The sequence below is a fragment of the Bemisia tabaci genome, chromosome 5 (assembly GCF_918797505.1).
Source record: "Bemisia tabaci chromosome 5, PGI_BMITA_v3".
NCBI lineage: Eukaryota > Metazoa > Arthropoda > Insecta > Hemiptera > Aleyrodidae > Bemisia > Bemisia tabaci.
In genome coordinates this window covers 7,252,968-7,278,626 of record NC_092797.1, presented here as the reverse complement: position 1 = coordinate 7,278,626, position 25,659 = coordinate 7,252,968, and the positions used below count along the sequence as shown (strand labels likewise).

The 25,659-nt window shown below is 38.2% G+C and overlaps 2 protein-coding genes across 2 annotated transcripts in view; one reads left to right on the top strand and one right to left on the bottom strand.

The window, feature by feature from the left end:
- Positions 1–25,659, bottom strand: part of LOC109034892 (uncharacterized) — a 455,198-nt gene that overhangs the window by 377,277 nt on the left and 52,262 nt on the right. The gene's annotated exons all lie outside the window — the stretch shown is intronic.
- On the top strand, positions 16,014–24,812 carry LOC109036105 (uncharacterized). Its single transcript, XM_072301147.1, has 2 exons — positions 16,014–16,149; positions 21,327–24,812. The coding sequence occupies exon 2, from the start codon at positions 23,497–23,499 to the stop codon at positions 23,968–23,970; it is 474 nt and encodes a 157-aa protein (XP_072157248.1). The 5' UTR covers positions 16,014–16,149; positions 21,327–23,496; the 3' UTR covers positions 23,971–24,812.

Sequence of the window (25,659 nt, the reverse complement as noted above, 5' to 3'; positions counted from 1 at the left end):
GTATCTGCTTTGCTTGTCTTTTTCCTGTGGAACAACGCACACGTTTTCAGGTAGAGCACTGAACATGACAACAATGGACGAACGAACGTCGGTAATGTATATGAGTTGTGGAGGACAATATATTCCGTGTCAAATGCGTCAATCACCCACTCGCCCCCTTGAGCGCAGGGTAAACATTTCTCCTTTTTTTTTTTCTATAATTTATTTTTTAATTTCGTTGATTTTTTTTCGAGCCAAAGGTGTCAGGACGGACGGTTCTCATCAATAAGATTTTTTGTAGCCTCACCTTGTAGATGCGTGTAATTAAAGTGCGAAATTGAATTCCCGCGCGATGCCTCCGCTCTCAGAAATTCCATGAGTCCGAATAACTCGTCACCTCCCGGCCAAAGCATCACAAGCGCCATTCGACGTTTAAACATTTCCGCCGCCATTTTTATTTATTTACAGAGAAATTGTTCAACAAAGCTGTCCGAAAATTTTACCGAATTTTCTTTGTGCTGCCTATTATATTCGGTGAAATTTTCAAACAGCTTCACACTGGGAAAAAAACACATTGGATCTAGAGTCCAGACTCTTGAAAACATTGACAAGAAAAAGGACTCATGATTCAATCGGATTTATGCTTGAATCAAAACGCAATCCGCTTAAATTAAGAGGCTTGGTTCTTGATTAACGCGAGATTCTCATAGAATCAAGAGTACTTTTTCTTGTCGATGTTTTTAAGAGTCTGGACTCTAGATCCAATAAGTTTTTTTTCCAGTGCAACCAACAATTTCTCTGTAATAAAATAAAATGACGGCGGAAATTTTTAAACGTCGCATGGCGCTTTTGATACTTTGGCCGGAGGGTGACAAACTGGGCCAGACAGTCAGACAGGCTGGAAACTCACAGGACGCAACATTGGCACGTGGATGGTACTAAGAACACGCAAATTCTTGCTTACATTTTGAGGTACGACCGAAAACGACCTACATGTAGCAATAGTAATCTATTAGACATTTCGTATCTTAGATTGTTTACAAATCTTGCCTTGTAGCAAATGAGTCTGTCGCATAAAATAGATATGGATAAATTGGACTACATTTTAGAATTAAAATCTACAGTTTCAGGCTCATTTGTAGAAACACTTATGTACATAGGGAAATTGTTGGTACATGCGATGTTTCTAAATCGAGTCAGAAAATTTAGTTCTTAATTGCAAAATGTGTCTGTAGTATAGACTTTTGAATGGTAAAACCACTCAGAAATTACAATGAGCGCGTCAAAAAATTATAAAACCAGCTCTTTGACGCTCGATTTATATTTGTGTTCCGCATCACGCATGGAAGTATTTATGCAAAACTGAATTATTAGCCCTTAGTTGCCCATTTGAAGCTAAATTGACCCAGGGTTTGCTAAAAACACGTGCTGTTCATGGGAGCTTTAGATTAAGGTGGACAGATACACCGTTAAAAAAGAATCAGGCATCAAGTTAAAAAAAGGAAAATCAAGTGTCATTGCAGCCGAAGACAGGAGAGCTATATTCGGGCCTTAAAAATGTCCTCCCGAATTTTAGAGAGCACCTCATTGGCAACATAGAGCGGAGTTAAGCGATTTCACGCCTCGCGCCTTCAATTTTGTAGATGCAACACGGACATCCATCAAGTACGAATAGTTGTATCTCTGCGCCGTCATCACTGCCCGTCGTTTCTTTTGATCCACTTTCATATTGTGTTTCTTTCCGTTAGTTTTATTTGTCGTAGTGCTAGTTTCTTGTTTGAGTCTCAGTGATTGATAATAAATGCATACGTCTACGAGCATAATAATCCATTCATGGTAATTCTTGGAGCAACAAAGCTTCCGAACCATACGTTCAGAAAACGCCAACGTAAGAGCAGTGTTGCCCAGTGAGGAAATTGAATACGATGTACGATTCCAATCGAATGCTTTGAAGAGTGAGACAAAATCGTAAGAACCGCGCTACCGACTACCTTGTAATGTCTGCTGTGTGTAATCTCCCTGAAATGATCGGTACTTGCTTCAAAAATTTACACTCAGTTTATTGAGGACCGATCGAGAAAATGTTCATGAAATGGCGTGATTGGGGTTCAGATGAATATTTGAATACGAAGAGCCTTAACGTTGACCCATAAAGCCTCTTTCAAAATCAGTGGCGTGATGTATATTGCGATAGATAGATTGATTCACCATCTAAACCTATGGAAACGTATCAATTATCAGAGGTTTATTATGAACACCATAAAAATCGGTTCTTTAGCATAGCTTCAAATGGGATAATATCGATGATCAATGATTCACGGTTTGCCTCTGTTCAAAATCTATGAATAGCAAATCCTTCCAAATTTTTGGATCATCCATACGAAAAAAAGAAGAAAAGAAGCTGCATGGGCTTTCGAATGTTGCCGAATTTCCTTTGTAGAATTAGATATTTGTAAGGAACATGACGTAATACATTATTTCTTTTAATCATTCAATAACTTAGTTTTAATTGCAAACTCAAAGAGTCAATTGCACTTTGGAGATAAAGCATACACAACTAGAGTCGATTTAACTGAAATTAGATGTTAAGCTAATTTTAGTGGGGTATATGACTAAAGAGTTTTCTGCAAGTGCTAATGTTTTCTTTGAGAAGAAAAACAACTCTTATTTTTTACTATACGAAACAACTTGTCTATTTGCTCCAGCTGAAGTTTGCAACAAGACTATTGGAGGATTTTTTCAATTCGCCTTCAGCTCCGTCTGCAGCAATTGTTGTTGCGGGTATGTTATGCGTGCTGATTTCAGATCATTACATACATGACTCTCTGAAGGCGTTTTATGTGCGCAAGTAGCACACCCTATCGGAGAGTAATAGAAGTAATCCATACTTCGTTCGTTCTCCAACAGAGTGCGCCACTTGCGCACATGAAACGCCTTCAAAGAGTCAAGTATGTAATGAGCAAAAATCAGCACGCACAACATATTCATTACAACAATTGCGTCAGGCGCAATTGAAGGCGAATTGAAAACAACTGAATAATTATTCACATTCAGAAAAATTTGAGCGCAGATATGTACATTACGAAGATTGTTAAACTACGGGTGTAATGCAAACTTTCCCGATGCGCCCAGCGTGATTTTTCAGCCAATTTCTGCAGGAAACAACACTCCTTTTTGCCCCAGCTGAAGTTAGCAATCGGCCCGGTATATTGGACCAAGTGTCGTTTGCTAAGTTAGCACTCGTTTACGACCACAAGCATTTGTTGCAAAGTTTACAACAGCCAAATTGGACCGCGTTAAGCAGAAAGGAACCAAACCACATCAGATATTGCCAACTTTAATTGGGCGATTTAATTTTTCACATGAAATTGAAGATTTGCCGGGATTTTTGTGCAAACGTCAGTGAGTTTTCAGCATACTGCGAAGCAAATTAATTGAAATGGACTGCTAGACAAGGTTCGAATTTCAGCACTCTGATTTATGTTTCTTGACCAAAATTTTACATAAAACACGATGCGCACAGCAAAAATTACCAAAATCAACTCCTTACAAAGATATTTAATGATTCCTGATGCGTGAATTCAAACCATCCGCTCATTTAAACTCAAAGCTCTACGTGATTCACGTCACGCGCTAAACGTTATCATGAACGCCCCTGCGATATAAAAATCTAGCAACCTCGATATTGACGCTTCGGCTCAGCTATAGCAAATCGCTTATAGTTTGAACAACACATGGTGGGAAATGAACATTGCTCAATTGAGAAGCTTGCTGAAACCGTTGTTGTGCGCGATTTGACTTACGTAGAGCTTTCAGTTTCTTGTGAGCGGGCAGTTCAAATTCCTCGTAACCAATGTGAAATAAAAACGTTAATATCTTCGTTAGAAGTTGGTTTCAGTAATTTTCATTGCGCGAATCGTGTTTTATGTGAAATTCTGGCTAAGGTACATGTATCAGAATGCTTAAATTCGTACCTTGTCCAGTGGTCTATTGGGCGATTTAAAATTTTCACATGAAATTGAAGATTTTTGTGCAAATTTCAGTGAATTTTCTGCACAGTGCGAAGCAAATTAATTGCAATTTTCAAAGGTTTCCGCTAAAACGTTCTCTTGTAAAAAATTAAATTGCCCGGTCAAATTTAGGAGTAGCGGATGTGGCTTGGTTCCTTTCTGCTAAACGCGTTCCAATTTTAGAACGGTTCAAAAAATTCCTATTTAATCAGAAGAAGTTCGGCAACGTGTGAATGTAGATAAGCCGTTTCTCCCGAGCGCGGTAGGATCGATGGTGGCTCGGTGCGGAGAGGTTAATAATTTACCGAAATTCGGTTTTTCATGTGAGCCCTCGGATGGGGTTCGGCGCGATGAGGAAACAGGTATTATTTAAGGAGCCCGCTCACCCGCCCGCGCGCCGCGCCTTCCGCAACGGCAACGGCAACGGCAGTGCAACGGCCCTTAAGGATAAAAAGGGTTGCCTCGGGATTGTAAAAGTTTAAGTGGCCCACTGATTTATGTCCCTCCGTCGGTCGCCAATCATAGGTGCCGCCTTGAGCGGATAATACTTAAGTCCCGTCAGGAGTCCGCTCCGATGTATTTGCTCACAAAACTTAGACATCAATTACTTGGATAGCGTTAAACAAACCTGTCGTATTTATGTTGAGCCTTATACATACAAAGAGGTCTCTTTGCTTGGCAGAAGAGAACTGAAAAAATGGTCGGATGATATCGACTTAGCTAACCCAAATGTGTGTTTTACATGTATTCTATGGCGCTGCGTGCAGCAAGCTTATTTGAGTTGCACTCTGACTAATTTGTGCTACTTAAATAAGAGGGAGTACAACTCCGATATTTTTCTTGTGCGGTACCGTTAAAGTTGTGCGCGACCCATTTTGGATTAGCTGAAAGTGACTTTTCCCATGGAATTCGGTTATACATTCATATGGTAAGATAAATTAATCGGCATTTTGTGTCAATACGGGAAGTAAAACACTAAGTAACCTAAACGTTTTTTTCAAATGTTTTGGTTTGTTGGATTACATTTTGCAATAAGGACCACTACTTCTGGCCCATTTTAAAAACAACTTCCCTTTGCAGATATGTGCGTTTATGGGAGAGCCAGAGATAGTGGTTCCTTATTGCAAAATGTTATCCGGTTTATCTTCCGGTTGTACTGATCATCTTTGGGTTACATGGACCCAATCTGAGGGTTGAAAATTTGCAACCCGGTCAAAAATCGGGCGCGAGCCGCTAGAATTAAACATATTGGCTCCGATTGATGAAAGCTCAATTTGCTAGCCACTCGCGAGTCGCAACTTTAAACATTTGTTACGAGAAAGCAGAACGCATTAGCTCAGCAAGACACTTTCTGTCTTAGAATGACGTACGATGTCAGTCGCTTTCATCCAAAATTGTGCAGATCGATCAAATTTTTTTGGCTGATCCGACCGAAAAAAAGTAACTCATATCAATGCAAAGTAACCATCGGCACGCCAATTTCGTATGCGTCTTGCATACTTCATTCTTTTCTTTGCTCTGTGAGTAACACGAAGACAGAGATATTTAATTATTAATTTTAATGAGGGGAAAAGATAATGGTTGTCATTGATGTATTTGAGTGAGGTTTGTGAACCAAGCCCCTAAAATGTATTTCATATTTTTCAAATACCTTAAAGCCTCATGCAATGTCAGAATGTATGTAACGGAAATTTCATAAATTTATTACATATCGTTAGGTGGACAATCAGGATACATGAACTAGTCTGTTTCATCGCCGCCTCCAGAATCGTGGCCAGAGGCCACAGGCCCCGGGTCTACACACACACACATACAAGTCACGTAGACGGGATGCGAGTGTGTGTGTATACATATGATCTCGAGAGTAATCATCGAGTGCGACGTGTTGGACGGGGAAAGAATTGCCGTGGGTAAGCGGGTGTTAATCGAGCGCCGGGAAACAAATAGAGCCGGAAAGAAGCCCGGAATTCCAAGCGGGCTCGGCCGTGCTCCGAATCGGAATCGGGCTTCCGGGGGGAGGGGCGCCCCCCCCCCCCCCCGCGGGCCCCCCGCTTGATAAATCGCCCGCTGCAGATTTACGGAACGGGGACGCGGCTCGCCCGGGAGATGAATCGCAGAAGCGACGGATAAGGAACATTCCCAAGTTTACATGAACGAGTGGATAGTTTCGCCAGGGAACGCGGGGGAGGGGCGGGAGGCGGAGGGGGGGGTGCCCGTCGAAGACGGATTACGGCCCGGGCCCCGGTAGCTCCGGGTTCGAATCCGACTCGCGCCTCCGGAAATGGCGGATTCCGAACCGGAAGTTGCCGGATTGGACCGGGAGTAGAGGCGGATCCAGCGATTCGGCAACGTCGGATTCCCCCGTTTAAACCTATGGTAAATAATCGATTCTTGTCGGAGCACCTGGTCCCTCCGAGAATCGATACATTTCCATAGGTTTAAATGTAAAAAAACCACGTTGCCAATGGAGATGTTGCATGTGTGAGGAATTTGCGATTTGACTGTTGATTCTTGAGTAAAAGTTCGCGAGAAACACGACGGTGCCACTGGTTTTCTCTGAAATCAACTCCCAAGCTCAAAAAAAGCTCTCAAGTTGAGGCCAAAATGGAGGGGATATCCCACGCTATTCTGAAAGTCCACGTCTACATCAAGACAAACTCTCCATGCAAAGATAGGGATTTTTTTTTCCCCCACGTGCGAAAGTTTCAAGTTACTCCTCTTTTTTTTGTAAAGTAGGTGCAGATAACATTGTAGTAGACATCGGAAAATTGCAAAAAAAAAAAAAAAAAAAAAAATCTGCACATTTTTATAAGAATAAATATTTCATCGCAGCAATTAGGCAACACTCGGATGTTCATAAGGTATTTTTCCTAAGCGCTGGAGAATATCGATAAGACGGGATATTGTAATAGCTATCCGGTTTTTACCGTCTAGTCGGCTTAAAAGTTGTGAGCCGGGGGCTTGAAAAAGGGCGCATTGCTGAGCGGGAGAATCGACTGGACCCTGACTAGACGCTCCTCCGTCCGAGATGAATATGAGGGAGGAAGGAAAAATAGAGGGGGAAAATATGCATACGATGGGAAGTTTTGAAATCAACTCCTGGATAAGAGATCACAGTTAACTTACTTCCTTTGAAGCATTTACCTCGAAAAATTGCCAAGTCGGATTTTCTTCGATAATGATTTTTCGAGAAAAAAGTAATCCTCATGAGTAGACGTAACGATACATCCAAGAGCATACTTCGAAATGGAGGATTTGCACGCAGATGTTTTATTACTTCGTCTGAGTGCCTAAAGAGCTGATATCACAGTATTTTTATAAATTTTTCTGATAGACAGTTGATTCACTTCCCTTGATAGGAAATGTAATAAAAATATAATTAAAAGTGAGAGAAATTGCACCGTCTTGTGACGTCATTTGGCGGCATTTTCTACTGGAACACATTTATTTCAGCGGATTAAATCATGCTGTCACGTTTCCTCCAATAACTGTTCAATTTATCAACCAAGGGTTTCCTCGTATTCAGTTCTCTCAGTAGTTTCCACTTAAACACGAAATTCATCAAATTTCAGACACCTGCGAATTCTACGTTGCAACCGAAAGTGCCTCAAAAACGATGACTATCAGCCGTTTATTTCGAAGAGGTACAACTCATTATCAAAAACCATCATTATCATTATCATTGAGAATAACTTCCAGCACCTGTATCTGTAGATAAAAGTTAAAGAAGACCCTAAAGTTTCCGTTTACTTTCGACTGGAAATTGACTTATTTATATTTTTGTTCAAGCTTTTCCTGTTTGATTTGTTGTGATATTCAAATTTTGTAGAAAAAAAGACACATCATTGATACACATGCTTCATATTCACCATTTTTAGACCGACATTGGAGTCAATTTCGAAAAGGTGCTGACTTAGAAACTTTAAAATCCAATTTTTACAGAATGATGGCTGATGCAGTATTAGGAATCTGCTTGAAACGCCCTTGTTACATAGACCAAATGGGGTCTCCTATTCTGCGGTGGTAAGGGAAAACGCCGTATGAACATTCGAGGGTTTTCAAATTTCCCCGGATAAAACCTGTATTTTTGAGGACAGTTATGCATATTTTTCCTAGAGATTTTCAGATTTTTTAACTTTATGCAAATAGTATTGTCTGAAGAATTTGAAGAAAAATATTCACAATTTTCCCAGTGAATTCAATTTTTATTGAAGGAAATATGGCCACGTCTGAAAGATTATACGGGGTTCTTCCTTACTCGGAAAAAAGGAATCTTTTTGCCGCCAAGAAGTAATTTCTCTTGAATCTAGAGTTTTGCTGCTTAATAAAAACTACTTTTTTTCTTAAAACCAGCGTTGTTTTTCTTGTGTCAAGAGAAATTCAGCTGAAATCAAGATAAAAAAAATTCTTGGCGGCAAATTCAAGAATAAGCATGCTTGAGCCAAGCACATTTATCTACAGTGTACACTGAAAGAAAGGTGCTTGGCTCAAGCATGATGATTCTTGAATTTACCGCCAAGATTTTTTTTTTTATCTTGATTTAAGCTGCATTTTTCTTGATACAAGAATAATTATGCTTGGGCTAGGCAAAACAGTGGCTTATATTAAGCAGCAAAAGTCTTGATTTAAGAAAAAATACTTCCTGGTGGCAAATTTAAGATTATTCTTTTTCCAGTGTATCATGGCAGGATTGAACGAACGCAGCTGTTCAAGGACCGACTACGACTACGACCCAATGATCCGAGTCTACTAAACAAAGTTTAAAAAATTTAGTAAACATAATCTTCGAAACAGTCTTTTCTTCCTGGGTATGTTTACTCGGGGGAGTGTGTTACTCCCGTGAATAAATAACCCGAGGCAGCGTGTTTTTGGCCTCGGAAGAAACCACTCGGAAAGTGAGGCGCACTCACGGCTCGAGCATTTCTTTTCACTTGGAAACAACCGGGATATAGGTGCGCGAGGATTTCACTTTGCAACTTCGGAACAAGTTTCAACAGCGTCAAGGTATTCCATCATACCGAGAAAAACATTCCAACTTCTCTGTGGTTGGCGACGAAGAAATCCATTTCGAGACGGCGCACAGAGTGCTCAGAGTCAACGGGAGAGGTCAGACAAAATTTGGAAACTTTAAACGCTCATGACTCCGTTTTTACAAAATTTTAAGGTCTTGAAGATGGTCCCATTGGTATTCTCGTAAAATTTTCTATGGGAATCAACCCTCAAAATTTAAAATGTGACGTATAAACTTATAAATTTGCAATTTTAGTAAGAAAAAATGCATGTCCGACCTCTCCAATTGATTCGGTCCATTGTGCGGCAATTCTTTTACCAACTGACGCGAAACTTAGGAAATCGAGTTACTGAGGAAGGCAAACCAAGTAGAAAGTTGTAGGTTTTTATTTTTTTATACGGCCCATATTGAATCGTGCTCTGACGATGTCAGTCATGGACATGCAACATGAATGTACTGCATTTTGCAATTAGGAACTTCAATACTACTACCTACTTGGCTCAGTCGTAAAAACACTCATGTGCATATGGAAACTTGGGGTACATACATTGTTTCTAGACTGAGCCAGAGATTGTAGTTTCTAATTGCAAACTGTAATCCGAATATGTCGTAAATATAACTCGTATGTTCGATCAAAAGTTCAAAGATCCAGTATAAAAAATACACCAAAAATCTACCATGGGAAACCGAAAGTTGCATGTGCCCGTTTATAAACCTTCAACAAACGACCATAAGACAAAATTTGAATTTTTCCATCGGTAAATTGTTATTTTAAAGCCAATTCATATAACTGCAAAAAAAAAGCAAATAACTGAAATTTAGGGGTTCACGGAGAGGGTTTTCTCTCCCCCGCCCCTCTACACTAGAAAGAAAATTTTGTATACTTGTTTAAATGTTTAAAATTTCGATAATTACAGTCGAAAAATTCGTATCTCAGATTGCCACTTCGTCGCATCTCTTCGCTCATATTCTGTTCTTCTACATGAAATTTTTCATTTAGTTTTATTTTATGATAATGAGGGCGTGGACGTCGAAAATTCGTATCTTTCTTTAGCACGGGGGTACTTTATGCCGTGAGCCCTGTAATGCGCATACACTTATGGGTCTCAGGACTCATGTCTTAATGCACATAGTTCCGTTTGGTAGAAGTACGTTCATTTTGTCATTCCCTGGCGAATCCTACTTTTTCCCTGTCTTTGACAGCGGACCGCAGTTTTCAATAATCGGCCGTTTCAATCAATAGTCTTTATCTTTAACTTTGTCGATCAATTGCAATGATCAGGCCATTGCCGGTCATATTTCTATAAAAAATCGAATTCCTTGATCAATTTTCCAACCTTGAAACGAGCTTACGTCCCTCCATCAAAGGATCGACGAATCAAGACATTATCACGCATCAAATCGTCGCTCCTCCGACGAAAAGACACATCTCACTTTCCACGTGAGTTTTATTTTCCATACAAATCCATGCTTCCAAGACTCATGCGGAAATTGTTATACGCCCATACGTCAAAGGAGCGACGAAATGACGGTCGACGTCTATGACGATCTGGCAAGGCGGGAGCCCAGGATGCTGCGTACGAGATGAGGATGAGACGAATGGCTATAGGTAAAAGCATCTCTTCGTCGAGGCGGTCATGGCATCGTGCATTCGAGGATTCGTGTCGGCGCAATTGCCCTTTCGGGGAAATGCATCCTGATCATCTTGATTGAGACGCATCGGATGCTCGGGTCCGAGAGGATTTAACAAAGCACAATCCAGGCAACATGACAATAGGACATTGAATCCAAGTCCTAGTGTCTAATTCTGTCGTGCTAAGGGAGAACGTCGTAAGAACCTTCAGACGCTGCCAAGTTTCTTCTGATAAAAACCGGATTGGGTCAGTTCTGCCGTAATAAGGAAAAACGCCGTATGAACATTCGAGAGTTGTCAAATTTCCTCTCAGAAAATAGTTATTTTTGAAGAAAGGTATGAATCTATCTCCTTGAAATTTTCAGGAACCGCAGGTGGAGTTGAGAACAAAATTTTCGGAAAAATCGGTAGGAAAATCTTTACAAATTTTCCAGAAAACTGGTGATTTGCCGTAAGAAATTTGGCAACGCCTGAATGTTCATACGGCGTTCTTCCTAAGCACGGCAGAGTTGCGATGGTCACAGAATCGTGTTTCGATGCTTGATTCTTGTAGATCAGCTAAAAATAAAACCATCTAAACTCTCTACGTTCAATATTAGCCAAGATATCGCCTTTTAAAAAGTCGGATTTTAACGTCATCCACCGCGGTGGTGAGACCCTTGGTTTCTTCAACCTCACTTTTATCAGTCATTGATCACTGGTTACTCACCATGATACTTGGATGAAAGCAAGGTGAAAAAAACCTGGGTGTCACCACCGCGATGGATGACATCAGAAACCTGACTTTCCAAAGGGCGATATCTCGGTTAGGTAGTATTGAACGTAGAAAGTTGCTGTTAGGACGGATCTTATTATTTTTAGCTGACCTACAAGAATCAAGTATAAAACCACGATTTTGTGACCAACGCAATTGACCCATTTACCGCGAAAATAGTGAATATTTTCCCCCGTTTTCAGACGATTTTGCACGCAATTTAATGTAAATATCTGAAATTTTAAAGGAAAAATATGCATGGATGCCGTAAAAATTACATTCTTCATCATTTCTATTCTATTTCTATTCTATTCTATCAAGGGAAACTTGGCAACTCTCGAATTTTCATGCGGTGTTTATCCTTAGCACAGCAGAATTTAAGCCGAGTCGATTAGTCAAGAAATGCCTTGAAGGAGGAGTGGATTCTAGATTTTTCCTATGTGATTTAAGTTGTTTTTGAGTAATTTAAACACTTGAATTCATATGTGATACGCCCGTGGCAAGGGTTCGTGACGACCCACACTTACGCAAAAAAGGGAGGCACGCTTGAAATGACACAATTTTTCGGGGGGGGGGGGGGGGGTGTCTGGAGGTAAGTGACATCTGACACAAAGGAAGAAGGAGAGGTCAAAGGTCGGGAAAAATGGGTTATGTGATTCATGGACAAACTCGCACTACTTTTCAGCAAAAAAAGGAAAGTTGTGAAAAGTGAGAGATGAATTAATCCGGGAAATCTAGGTACCCTCATTAATTATTGTAATAATAGGACGTATTTCTATCAAACGGAACTATGTGCATTATGACGTGAGCCCTGTTATGGACATATTCGTATGGGTCTCAGGGCTAATGTCTTAACGCACATAGTTCCGTTTGATAGAAATACATCCAATTAGTTTTCGGTTCAATGAAGACATTTTCTTTTGTGAGCTTGCACTGACCTTTCACCTGGGAAACCCGAAATGTAGGGATATTTTGGAAATCGAAGCCACTCTTTTGTTTTCGAGAACAACAAGGAAAACTTTGGAGACCTCGAGGGCTCGGAGCTTCTGGTACTTTGGTCAGTCGAAGTCGCGCAGCCGTAGGGGTTGAGCTTGAGCGTAGAGGATAATCAAATCGGAAGTATATTTTCGGAAGTGCATTGCCATCGGTGTAGTTTCGTGTTCGATACTTTATATTAAAATTTTTCTCTGTGAATTATTTCGTGAATATAGAAGGTGCAGTGAATAGTTGAACAACCTTACTTTCCACAGGTTTTCTATCCGTCGAAAGTTTTGGTCTACGAGCTTCTACTTTTTCTGCCTAGTACGATAGTTTGCCGTGTTTCATTATAAGTGGAGTTCCTGTTTGTCACTCGTATCGGTTGTCATTGCGCGGATTTTCGGTAGTGTTTTTTCAGTGATATTTCTGTGAAGTTTGATTTAAGGATATCGTTTCGGAAGTCATTTTGCTCACGTGCATTCCTTAGCGTTGATTCGGTAAGTCGCTTGATGTCATCAACAAAATGTTTTTCTTTTCTTTTCTTCTTTTTTTTCCGAGAGAAGTGTGGTTACATTTAATATCAGTGACTTAAGTGTGAAACCACGTATTTCCAGTAAATTTTATGCTACCATTTTATTTTTCGAGGAAAATTAAGTCGACTGTTTGGCTTGATATCTTTATAGAACACTGAAAAAAAACACATTGGATCTAGAGTTCAGACTCTTGAAAACATTGACAAGAAAAAATACTCTTGATTCAATCGGATTTTTGCTTGAATCAAAACGAAATCCGCTTAAATTAAGAGGCTTGGTTTTTAATTTAAATTAGATTGTGATTGAATCAAGAGTACTGTTTCTTGTTGATGTTTTTTAAGAGTCTGGACTCTAGATCCAATGTGTTTTTAATCCCGTGAATATTTTGCTAAAAGAGAGGAAAAATCGAGGTAGTTTTCAAGGAATAAGTTGACTAGTTTTACCAAGAAAAAATCAAGTGTAACAGGAGGTCCGGGACGTCGCAGACGGAGATAGGTGGTTTCGCACTTCGGCCATGTACTAATTGCGAGGGGCGTTGGTTCATTTGAAAGGTGTTGTTCTCAATGCTTCGGGAAAACTATAAATTATTTTCTGGGGTTCGTCCCCGATTTTTAAATCCCTAAAAACTCATAAATTGGATGAGGGGAAGTGGGGGTTTTTTGTTTTTTGTTTTTCGGAAAAGTTTTGTTGCTACGCATCTTACTTTACTGTTTGCTGTCTTTTTATCAGCTGTTTTCATTCAACAATCATCATTAAGTGAGGTTACTTCCAACACTCAACTGCCATCAACTTACATTTTTCTTTTCCCGCGTTTTTTTTTTTTTTACGGTTTTTCATGATTGGTTCCATCTTTTTCCTATTGCCAATTTTTCCTCATTAAGTCAATAACCTCCAAGTTTTTTTTCTCATTTCCGATCAGAACTTTTCACGCTGTTTCTTTTCAATGTGTATAAATATGTTTATTATTAATTTCCATTTTCATTTCATCCTTTTTCTTCTGATTTATTTTTTTTAATTTAAAAATTGAACTTTTCAGTTATGATTTTGTTAAAATAATAATAATTTTTACTAATTTTAATTTTAAATTTAACAGTTGTTATGAGTGAAATTTTCAATGACCGAGGCGGTCGTCCTCCAAAACGTGGTCGCGTTTTCCAGAATTCTTTGCATGTTCGTTTAGTGAAGCAAGAACTTAACTCTGTTATTAGTATAGAAAATCAAAGTTTCATTTCTTCATTTCGGAAGTATAAAATTGATGATCAGAACTTTGATGAAAATTTTGTTACCAAATTTTCAGTCGGTTCAATGAATATAATTTGTCATCATTGTGATGCTCGCCATTTTCAGGGTGAAATGTCCAATGGTCATTTTAATAACTGCTGCCAAAATGGCTTAATTTCTTTACCGAGTATTCGGACAAATACCGATTTGAAATCATTATTTTTATATTCTCCAAATTTCATAAAGCATATCAGAAATTATAATAGTGCTGTTGCTTTTGCCTCTTTCTCTGCAAATCGAATTGATATTCCGGGTGATGGACCTTATTGCTTTAAAGTTCAAGGATCCATATATAGGTAAGTTTATTACCGGAACCAGAAAGCAGACTGAACATGGAAAAAACGAAGAAGAAAAAGCGGAAAAATTAGATGAAGTTAAAACAGGAGCAGAAAAAGAAGAAGAACCAGAAGGAACAGCTACTGAAGAAGAAAAAGAAGAAGCAAAAAAAGAAAAGATAAAAGGAGGAAAGAAGAAGAGCAAAGTTGTAGGAAATATAGGAAGAAAAGCAGGACAGAAATGGCAAAAGAAGAATCAACAATTTAATCGAAAAAAAAGCAAAGTATTTAAAAAATAAAAAAAGATCTTCTTTAAAATTAGTTTGAAAACAAATGTAAAACCTAAAAAATAATTTTGTATGAAGATTAAAACAAAATTTTAGTTTAAAGTTTACTAAATAAAATTACAATTTTTGAAAACATTTGTTATATTTATTCTCTCAAAAAAATAATTAGACCCGATTCAAAGACAAAACAGAAAATTAAATGAAAATAAATAAAAAAAAAAAAAAAACATGTGAAAGTGAAAAGTGTACAGGAAAAATAAGGGGCCGATATATAATTTGAGAATCCCTGTGGGCGATAACTTTTGATTTTCTCGAGATTTTTTTCACGATCAGTGGAGTTATCGAGGTATTCAGCGTATTGAAATGTGTTGCAATTTTTTGCATTTGCGAAGTACCTAACTTCTTCATAAATCGATGGCCAAAGTGGAAAATCATGCATTTCTATTGTGGTGTCATAACCTTTCCACCTTTATTTTATTTTTTCGAAGAGAAACAAGCAAACTTCATAGCTTGAAATTTATACAAAGTATTCTGCAAACTTTGAAAAAAAATCACGGAAGTTTTAAAGAAATTAGGTAGACCAGTTCCCCCGAGAAAAAATGAAGTATGACAGAAAATCTGTTGAGTAGCAGACGGAAACGCGTGTTTCTACACTTAAGGTGATTCGATGGACGCGATACTTTGTGTCAGAACGGCATGCGATATATCGCATCAATTGGTTCCATTTTTCAGCAACTCGTCATTTTTCTCCAATTTTGAGATCTCGATTCTGTTGTCAGGAGACTAAAACACTCACTTACCAATTTTAACAAAGAAATTCAACGTACTAAAGGCGTGGTTTTTTTAGAGAGAAAACATCGCATTCGATACTGATATTGAAACTGCACTTGAATGCGATATTTTCTCTCTAAAAAAACCACGCCTTTATTACGTTGAATTTCTTTGTTAAAATTGGTAAGCGAGTGCTTTAGTCTCCTGACAACAAAATTGCGATCTCAAAATTGGAGAGGAATGACGAATAGCTGAAAAAATGGAACCAATGGATGCGATATATCGCATGCCTTTCTGACACTAAATATGGCGTCCATCAAATCTCCTTAAGTCGTCGATATGAAAATGTTTAATCGTTGAAAATTGATTATTATTGAATACATTATGTGAGAAAATTGTAATTTTGTGGTAAAAAAAGCAGTTTTATTCCATTATTTTTCAACATTATTTCAATTTATTTGTTAAGCTGTTCCATATACTAAACAATGTGCAACTATGCGTTACGTTGAATTTATCTCTAAAAGGGTTTAATTTTTTTCTTTGCAGCCAACATTCGAGAAGGGGATGAACGAGGATGGAAATCTTCACCCTCCGCATCAGAGCTGTTCCTGACCTTGCAGATCATCGCTTCTTCACGGTAAGATCTCTCAAGCTTCCTCCTATTTCGAAAATTAAGGTGATTCGATGAACGCCATATTTTGTGACAGAACGGCATGCGATATATAGCATCGATTAGTTCCATTTTTCCGGCGACTCGTCATTTTTCTCGAATTTTGAGATCGCAATTCTATTGTCAGGAGACTAAATAATTCACTTACCAATTTTGATGAACAAATTCAAAGTATTAAAGGCGTGAGGAAAATAGAGGAGAAATACTGCATTCGAATGGGATATTTTGTCTCATAAAAAAAACCCACGACTTCATTACGATGAATTTGTTTGTCAAAATTTGGTGGGTGAATTCTTTAGTCTCCTGACAACAGAATTGCGATCTCAAAATTCGAGAAAAATGACGAGTAGCTGAAAAAATGAAACCAATCGACGCCATATTTCGCATGTCGTTCTGGCAAAAAAAATATGGCGTTCATTGAATCACCTCAACTTCTAATGAATCGGTTACTGTCAATAATTTCAATTTTTGAAATGGGCTGCTAAAGAATTTGAGGGGCTTGGAGGACAAGGCGCATAAGTGCAGTTTTTGAAAAAGTTGAGATTTTAATGATTTCAAGTAAAACTAGTCTAAGTGCATGTTTTGCGAAAAATTCCCTCTAAAATTTCAATTTTTAAGCTTCAAAAAGTCAGTTTGAACTTTCTTTCCGCCATAAGGATGCGTGTAATTTTGAGACTTTAAACACATATTTCTCGATAGTGATTTCAAGTAAAACTAGTCTTAGTGCATATTTTGTGAAAAATTCCCTCTCAAATTTCAATTTTTAAGCTTCAAAAAGTCAGTTTGAACTTTCTTTCCGCCATAAGGATCCATGTAATTTCGAGACTTCAAACACATTTCTCCAGGTAGCAAAAACTGCACTTACGCGCTTTGTCCTACAAGCCTCTCATTCTTCCTCAACGCTTATCATCGCCGCTGTCATCATTCAGGCGATTTTAGGTAAAATCAACTTAAGGTGATTCGATGGACGCCATATTTTGAGTCAGAATGGCATACGATATATCACATCAGATTTTTTCAGCTACTCGTCATTTTACTCCAATTTTGAGATCGCAATTCTGTTGTCAGGAGACTAAAGCACTTACTTACCAATTTTAACAATGAAATTCAACGTAACAAAGGCGTGGTTTTTTTTAGAGAGCAAACATCGCATTCGATACTGATATCGAAAGTGCACTCGAATGCGATATTTTCTATCTAAAAAAAACACGCCTTTATTACGTTGAATTTCATTGTTAAAATTGGTAAGCGAGTGCTCTAGTCTCCTGACAACAGAATTGAGATCTCAAAATTCGAGAAAAATGACGAGTAGCTGAAAAAATGAAACTAATCGACGCGATATTTCGCATGTCGTTCTGGCACAAAATATGGCGTTCATCCAATTTTTAAGCTTCAAAAAGTCAGTTTGAACTTTCTTTCCGCCATAAGGATCCATGTAATTTCAAAACTTCAAACACATATTTCTCGAGGTAGCAAAAACTGCACTTACGCGCTTTGTCCTACAAGCTCCTCATTCTTCCTCAACGCTGATCATCGCCGCTGTCATCATTCGGGCGATTTTAGGTAGAATCAACTTAACTACATTTCGTCGCTCCTCTGACGTAAGGGCGTAACTTGATTTCTACGTGACCCCTGTGCTCCGTATAACTCTATGCTTTCTAAGGCTCATGCAAAAATCTAGATACGCCCTTACGTCAGAGGAGCGACGATTTGACGGTGCTTAGTTTTTCCTGATGTTCTGTTTCTGTAATACTGCAGAACTACGGAACATAATGCCTTGAAACTGTCTTATTTTTCCAAGATTCTGCAGAATAAACTATTCACTGAATTAGCTACGACAGGATTCAGCTTCATTTTTTGTCATTTCCCGGACGAAGAAACGTAACTCCATTCCAAGGTTGTCAAATTGATTCAAAGAATTCAATTTTTCACAAACACGAAAAAGCGAAATCTTTATCCAAAATTTATTTTCGTTTTTCATGAGATAAGCAGAAAAATCAGTGAAATGTACAATGAATACCTAACATTTTCCTTTACAAATTCAAATTTACGAGGCGAAATCTGGCAACAATGAAATGGACCACATTTTGCAAAAAGGAACTACTATTTCTGGCTCATTTTAGAAACAACGTATATGCCATTGGTTTCCCTGTGCAGAACGGTGGTTTTATGGAAGAGTCAGAAATAGTGGTTCCTTATTGCAAAATGTACTCCAAATGTAGTTATGTTCTTTCGTGGGAGGTAACGACGAATTGGACTGCATTTTGCAATTTGGAACTATAAATTCTGGCTCATCTGAAAAAAACACTTATGTGCATAGGGATACTAATGGCACATGCGTTTTTTTTTAAACCGGGCCAGAATTTATAGTTCCAAATTGCAAAATGCAGTCCAATTGAGGGAGGAAAATAGATTAAAAAGCCTCCCAATGAGTGGCCCCGTTTCGTCGCTCCTCTGACGAAAGGGCGAATCTCAATTTCCTCGTGAGCCCTGGGTCACATTCAAATCCATGCTTTCTGCGGTTCATGTGAAAAGTGAGATACGTCCTAATGTCAGAGGAGCGACCTTTTTTGAAACCCGGGGATTTCATTCGTACGTGACCGAAATGAAACCTTATGATGAGACAAGCCTCCGGTAAAAATTTTAGCTTGAGGATACGTTTGGTTTTGGACAGTGGCGTGGCGTGAATTGCGATGTATCGATTCTCATGCCATTTAAAGCTATGGTAAAGAATCGATTATTAGGTTCGCTGCGAACACCCTGTCTATCGATCCTTTTTCATAGGTTTAAATGGCATGACAATCGATATATCGCAATTCACGCCACGCCATTGGTTTTGGAGCTACAGCGTTGCAAAGTTTGCATGTTTGAGTCTTAAAAATCTTCATATTTTTGAAGAATTTCTTCCAAAAGCCAATTTCAGAGTAATGTAAGTAACAAGTAATGTAAGTTTCAAGTAAACATGACGCGTAACTGAAAAATTATAAGAAAATCCGTAGTAAAAGTTTCAAATTGTGGATGAGCCGTTAATAGCAGTACAACGTTGCAAAAATTACATTCTTGCCCTTTAAAAATACCCATTTTTTATAGTTTTGTATATTGTAGCAGTATTTGAGACATAAAATATACAATTAGAGATACTCGCAGACTCATAGTAAAATTTATATCAGTATACGATAATTTTAGGCAATGCAGCGTTGCAAAGTTTAGATGTATAGCATAGATTTAATCAGTATACGATAATTTTGGGCAATACAGCGTTGCAAAGTTTACATCTTTCATCTATGAAAATGTCTACTTTTTCTTGTTATTGTATTGGAGACAAGATACAATATGAGTTAATGGTTAATAGTGTGAAGCGAAATGTGAGGCTTTATGTTGATCCTGGGTGACAATTGCATTAAAATAACTTCGTTGCAAATTTTATCTGCTTTTCTTTTAACATTCGATTGTATAAAATTAGTTAAAAATAAGGATACTTCCAATAGTTATTTTACTTTAAAATGTAATTCCAGAGGATTTTTGGAATACAATGGATGATTCAGCATCAGCGTTTCTTTCAAGATCTGAAATATTCTGCCTAAACTTAGTTGCAAATTCAACCTTTTTTAGGTGTAATAAAGAAACTGACATAGGATATGGAGGCGTTTGGGTTTTTTTTTAAGTAGAAATAAATCTTGATACAGACGATACATTCATTAGGCCTTAAAAAACTGAGTATGTTGAACGTAAGAATGGAGGATTATGAAAATAATTAAAGAAAAAAAAAAAAAATGCAAAGTAAATTAAATGAACGAAAAATAATAAATACACCAACAAAACAATAAGTTATAATTTAAAACCTAAATAGAATATTTAAATCACTGTTGCGTTAATGTATAAAAAAACCCAGACGCCTCCTTAAGAGAGAATTTTAAAATTATTTAAATATGACTTTTGGAGGGTGAAAGTTTAAAATTGGCATCATGTTGGGCGTTATCTATAGATTTGAAGGCAAGACAGGACTGATACTGAAGCATCACATGAATAAAATATTTTGAAGGAAAAAGATAAAAAACTATAAAAAATACAAAAATAAAAAAAAATGAAAAATAATGTACGGTAGAAAGTCATATAAAAATGAAAGAAAAAAATGTCAATGTAAATAAAAAAATAAGCAAAATCAAATAACTACTGGAAGCATCTTTATTTTAAAATCGTCTATTATTTATTGCTTGGAGAGAATTGTGAATAAACTTGGCGAAAGTATTATTGCAAAAACCAATTGTCACTTGGAACAGACATCAGACCTTGATATTTTGGATTGATATGAGGGATGATACCCATTGATTTTATCTTAAACTGGAAAAAAAAATTTAAAAAAAAATCATATTTCGTTGAGTTCAAAATTGTAAGCTTAGCAACGCTGTATCACAACAAATCAATCTTACATCTGTAGATAACGTTCATGGTTTATTTCATAAAAAAAACAAACAAAAAAAAACAAAAAAAACAAAAAAAAACAAAAAAAAACAAAAAAAAAACAAAAAAAAAAACAAACAAACACTGAACTTAAAAATGAAAACATTTTTAGAGCTTATATACATAAACTTTGCAACGCTGTATCGTTAAATCTATACTTACACTCGCGGTAAAACTTTTACAACTTTGCAACGCTGTATCGTTAAATCTATACTTACACTCGCGGTAAAACTTTTACACAAGACTAATCTTATCATAGAATTTCAGCTAAACCACATTATCATACCTTTAGGTGGTCAATAAGTTCGTTTTTTAATTCAAAAACGGAACAAAATGAGCATTTTTATAGGTCTGTGATGTCAAGTTTGCAACGTTGTATCAACAGAATTAACAGTATTAACATAGAAAAATTATTTATTATTAACGTATTTTTTTGGAAAAATGTACACTGACTGTTGATAAAATGTCTTAAAATATCATGAAACAACCAATGACAGTTGTTTACAGAAAGTAAGATACTTGATAATACGATAATCTTTATAGCTTAAATATGGAAACTTGTCAACGCTGTATTTCTAAAACCAGACGTATCCTCAAGCTAAGATTTTTACTAGAGACATGGGTCATCATAGAGCAAAGTAACAATATGTAACAATTTTGTATGATTATTCATGAATTTCCAGAGTGCCTCGTGTCTTTGGAAGAATTTTTGACGAGCCGGGGTCTAAAAGTGCGTCGTGGTGGAAATTAACTGTTAAACCTTGTTAGGTTATCGACTGCTTTACTTCCTTCTTGCCTTCAATCTGGTGAAGATTGAGCAGAGAGCGCCGAGAGCGGTCTGAGTCAACGTTACTTAATTTGAACTAAATTTTGCAATTCGGAGCTACAATTTCTGGCTCATCTATAAAAACACTTATGTGCATTTGATACTATGGGTACTTACGTTGTTTCTAAACTTGAGACACAAATTTTAGTGCTCAATTGCAAAATGCAGTCCATTTGTGTGTGGATCTGTGTAAAAAGAGCTTCTCCTCCGGAAGAAAATTGTTCTTAACTTTTTGCGAACACATGAACAACATTTTTCTACAACCTAGGAATTTTTGTCTTCAAGCTTCACGACAGTTTTTGAGATTTAGGATCAAATTTCCTGAGTAAAGGAATTTTGTCCCCAGAAAGATAGGTCTCCTCTTACAGATCTGGTCACTAGTAAAAGGGGCCCGGCATATTGTTATGAAAGGTAGCTTCCACATGAATAATAAGTTTTCCTCCGCTCCAATAGCCTCCAGACTCATTTGGACCACATTTTGCAATTGGGAACTATAATTTCTGACTCAGTTTAGAAATAACTTATGAGCCATTAGTTTCCCGATGCACAAAAGTGTTTTTAAGGATGAGCCAGAAATTTTAGTTCCTAATTGCAAAATGTAGTCCATTTAACCCTCGTCTGTCACATATAAGTAGAACTGACCAGACGTTTAAATGTAAAACTTGTCTCCCGTACGAAGGAATGTAACTCCATTCCAAGGTCACCAAATTGACTCAAACAATTAATTTATTTTACAAAGTTATGCCTGTGCAATTTTCAGGCACAACTTTGTAAAACAAATTAATGAAAATGTGCCTGTGTAATTTTTATTTTAATTTTGCATGAAATCTCGGGGAAAATTATCAATGAAATTTCCAGTTAGGAAAGTTCAAGATCCTCCTACTTAATATGCAATTTGCGAGGGGACATTTGGCAACATTGAAATGAAGTTACGTTCTTTCATGCGGGAAACGATGAGCTCTCTTAAGTTTAGTTTTACTGTGCCGAGGCAAGTGAACCACCAAAACTTTCATTATTGCTATACTAGAGGTTGTTTTGCAAAACGAAAAAAATTCCGCCTGAGGTTACTGTTTTACGACTAATATTTATAATCCGTCTTGGTCAATTTTGCTCTTTCAATGACAATTTGTATTGAAAGTGTTGATTTACAACATTATGGTAGTAGTTTTTGTGTAATTTTTGGTTTGTTGGGTAGCCAGTGCTATGGGTTAAAATAAACTGTTAACTCACGTTAACTTGAAATTCAGGAACTTAATAGTCGAAGCTTTTCGGCCTCAGCCGTCGTCAGGACTTAGCAAAAAACACAGTTTGAGACAATAAATGATTAATTTTGATTAATATCAGTTCATACATATGATGAACGAGTGTGTTTCGGTGTAGTTGTGTTTCATTGAGTTTCTTATTGATTCAACGTTATTTCTACCGGAATAAATGATGAAAAATGGACGGCTCGTGCAGTGGCGTGGCGTGCTTTGCGATATATCGATTTATCGGCCATTTAAACCTATGGAAAAGGATCGATAAACAGGGTGTTCGTAGCGAACACCTTAATAATTGGTTTTTTGCCATGGATTTAAATGGCATAACAATCGATATATCGCAATTCACGCCACGCCACTGGGATCGCAAGTTCTTCTGTCCTCAGGACTTTTGTCTAGGAATGAGATTCTTGATTATAAATAAGATGTTCAACATTTTTCTATTGCTCACCATTTTGAGACTTTTCCTAATTTCGAATGAAGTGACCGAATCACTTCCTTCGTCAATTCTCTGTCTCGGTGATGGAGTGTGCGTTTGTCTTCTGAAGCACTGTCAGAAGTCTATTACTGGCTACTTGATTCCCTGGGGATCAAATAGACTATATTCTACGATAAAAAAAACTACTATTTACGGCTCATTCGTGAAAGTACCTCTTCGTATAGGGTAAAATCAAATTTTGAGGAGAGGGAGAAGAGAAAGAGGAGGAAGAAGAAGATACGAGAAAGAACAGGAAGAAAAGAGAGAAGAGAGGAGAGAAAAGAAGAGACATGGGAGAAGAGGAAGAGAAGAATAGAGAGAACATAAAAGAGAATAAAACAGTGAAAGCACACAGTAAAACAGTGAGAGGGAAATTGAGAAGGAAATTGAGAAGGAAAGCGCGAGAAGGAAAGCGCGAGAAGGAAAGCGCGAGAAGGAAAGCGCGAGAAGGAAAGCGCGAGAAGGAAAGCGAGAAGGAAAGCGAGAAGGAAAGCGAGAAGGAAAGCGAGAAGGAAAGCGAGAAGGAAAGCGAGAAGGAAAGCGAGAAGGAAAGCGAGAAGGAAAGCGAGAGGAAAAGCGAGAAGAAAAGCGAGAAGAAAAGCGAGAAGAAAAGCGAGAGGAAAAGCGAGAGGAAACGTGAGAAGAGAGAGAAAAGGGTCTGGTGCCGGAGCCTCCTCGTGGTGGACCTGGGACGGGTCTCTGACCCGTGCCAAACGCCGGCAAACTGTTGTGATTCTGCACCCTCCCTCGCCTCTGGTTGTTAGCCCATATCTCTTCACACATCGTAACGAGCAATTTAGGATCAAGCGCATCCTTGGTACGTTATTACCTTGGTTGTTAGCCCATATCCCTAATACGCTCGGGCATGGATCAACCACTTCCTCGGTGCCCTGCTTCGCGCGCAGCAGGGCTGTTTACACCTTGGATGTTAGGCCATATCCATTGCAGCCTTGGATCAAGCGGAACCTTGGTACGTTATTACCTTGGTTGTTAGCCCATATCCCTGGCTTACGGAAGAGATCAAGCGGAACCTTAGGAACATGAGGGGAAAGATGATCTTCAGAGGACCACTGATAGTAGTTAGGCCATATCCTTGAACCGCGAGGTGCAAGGATCAACCGGTACACAGTGGTCTGAAAATCCCGATCTGTGACCGACTTTGCGCGATTCGTCAGTGACCAATTGCAGGGGTGACCGATCGAAGCCTGGCAATCCTGTACTGGTCAACCTCCGGTATCTGCCGATGCTTGCGCATTAAGTCTAAAGCCGTCATCCCCCCCGGGACACTTTAGACCAGGCAAAGTCGGAACCGGAGGGTCGGACACCTCTCAAACGGGCTGGTGGTTGAGGCGATGTTGCAGATTGAAGTAGGTTTTGATGCAGGACGAGCCGAATACTTCACGAGAGTCCCGGGGTCTCGTGGCTCAGGGTATTCTGTTCTCCTGGGCCGAACAAGCCGGACAAAGTTTCAGCAATCTCTATCTCTGTAGAGAGTATCCAGCTACGAGTTTGTTGTCTCACTGCTGGATCGCACGGTGGTAGAGGAGTTCCCTGCATTCGGTCATTGGCGAATTGTTCACTGTTGTGAGTGAGGGTGCGCCCAGAACTTGTCGTTGCGGACCAGGGCGTTGCCGTCTGATGTCGGTTCCTCCTCGTGGTGGACGGTGGAAACGAGGGTTTCACCCTCGGCTAAACGCCGACAAAATTGGTGCTAGTTTTGGTAGTAATACACAGGGGTCGATACTTCAGTCTATTTGATGTTTCATGACCCCTGGTAGCACCTTTTTCAGATGAATACATCTTTGACTTATAGTATTTGACCATTCTCACGATTTCTATAACTTATTCATTCATCTTATTGATTTCTATAATATATTTCAGGAGACAAATAATTATATGCCTAGAAAAACACAGATGATTAACAAATAAAATATCAGAACACATGAATTAGAGCATCTTAGCTTTTTCATCAATACGATTTTGATTTTGGGGCTAAAATGCTCCTTTCTCAAATATAAATTTAGAAATTTTGTAATGACGAGCGTCCAAAGATTTGCCATTGATTTTGCGTAAAAATAATTTATCAATTGATCGAGATTTAATCTGTTGGAGAAGAGGAGGAAGCGAAAGATAAAGTAGTAGAGAGAGAGGAGCAGAAAAAAAAGAAAGAAAAAAAGAAGGTAAGGAATATGAAGGAGGAGAGAGAGGAGAAAAATGAGGAGAAAGGTGACAGGGTTCCCAGCCAATTTTGGAAAAAAAAAATCCCTGACTTTTCCAGGTTTTCCAGGCCAAAATGAAAATTTATCCAGGCCTTTTTCCGTGGAAAAAACTCAAATAATTTGCCCTAAAAGAGAAAGCGCGCGCATTTTTCGGTTTTTGTAAAAACTCCTCTATTTTCATCAATTTTTGATCTGGTTCAGCTTTTTTTTTTTATAAGAACCAGGCTAGGATAG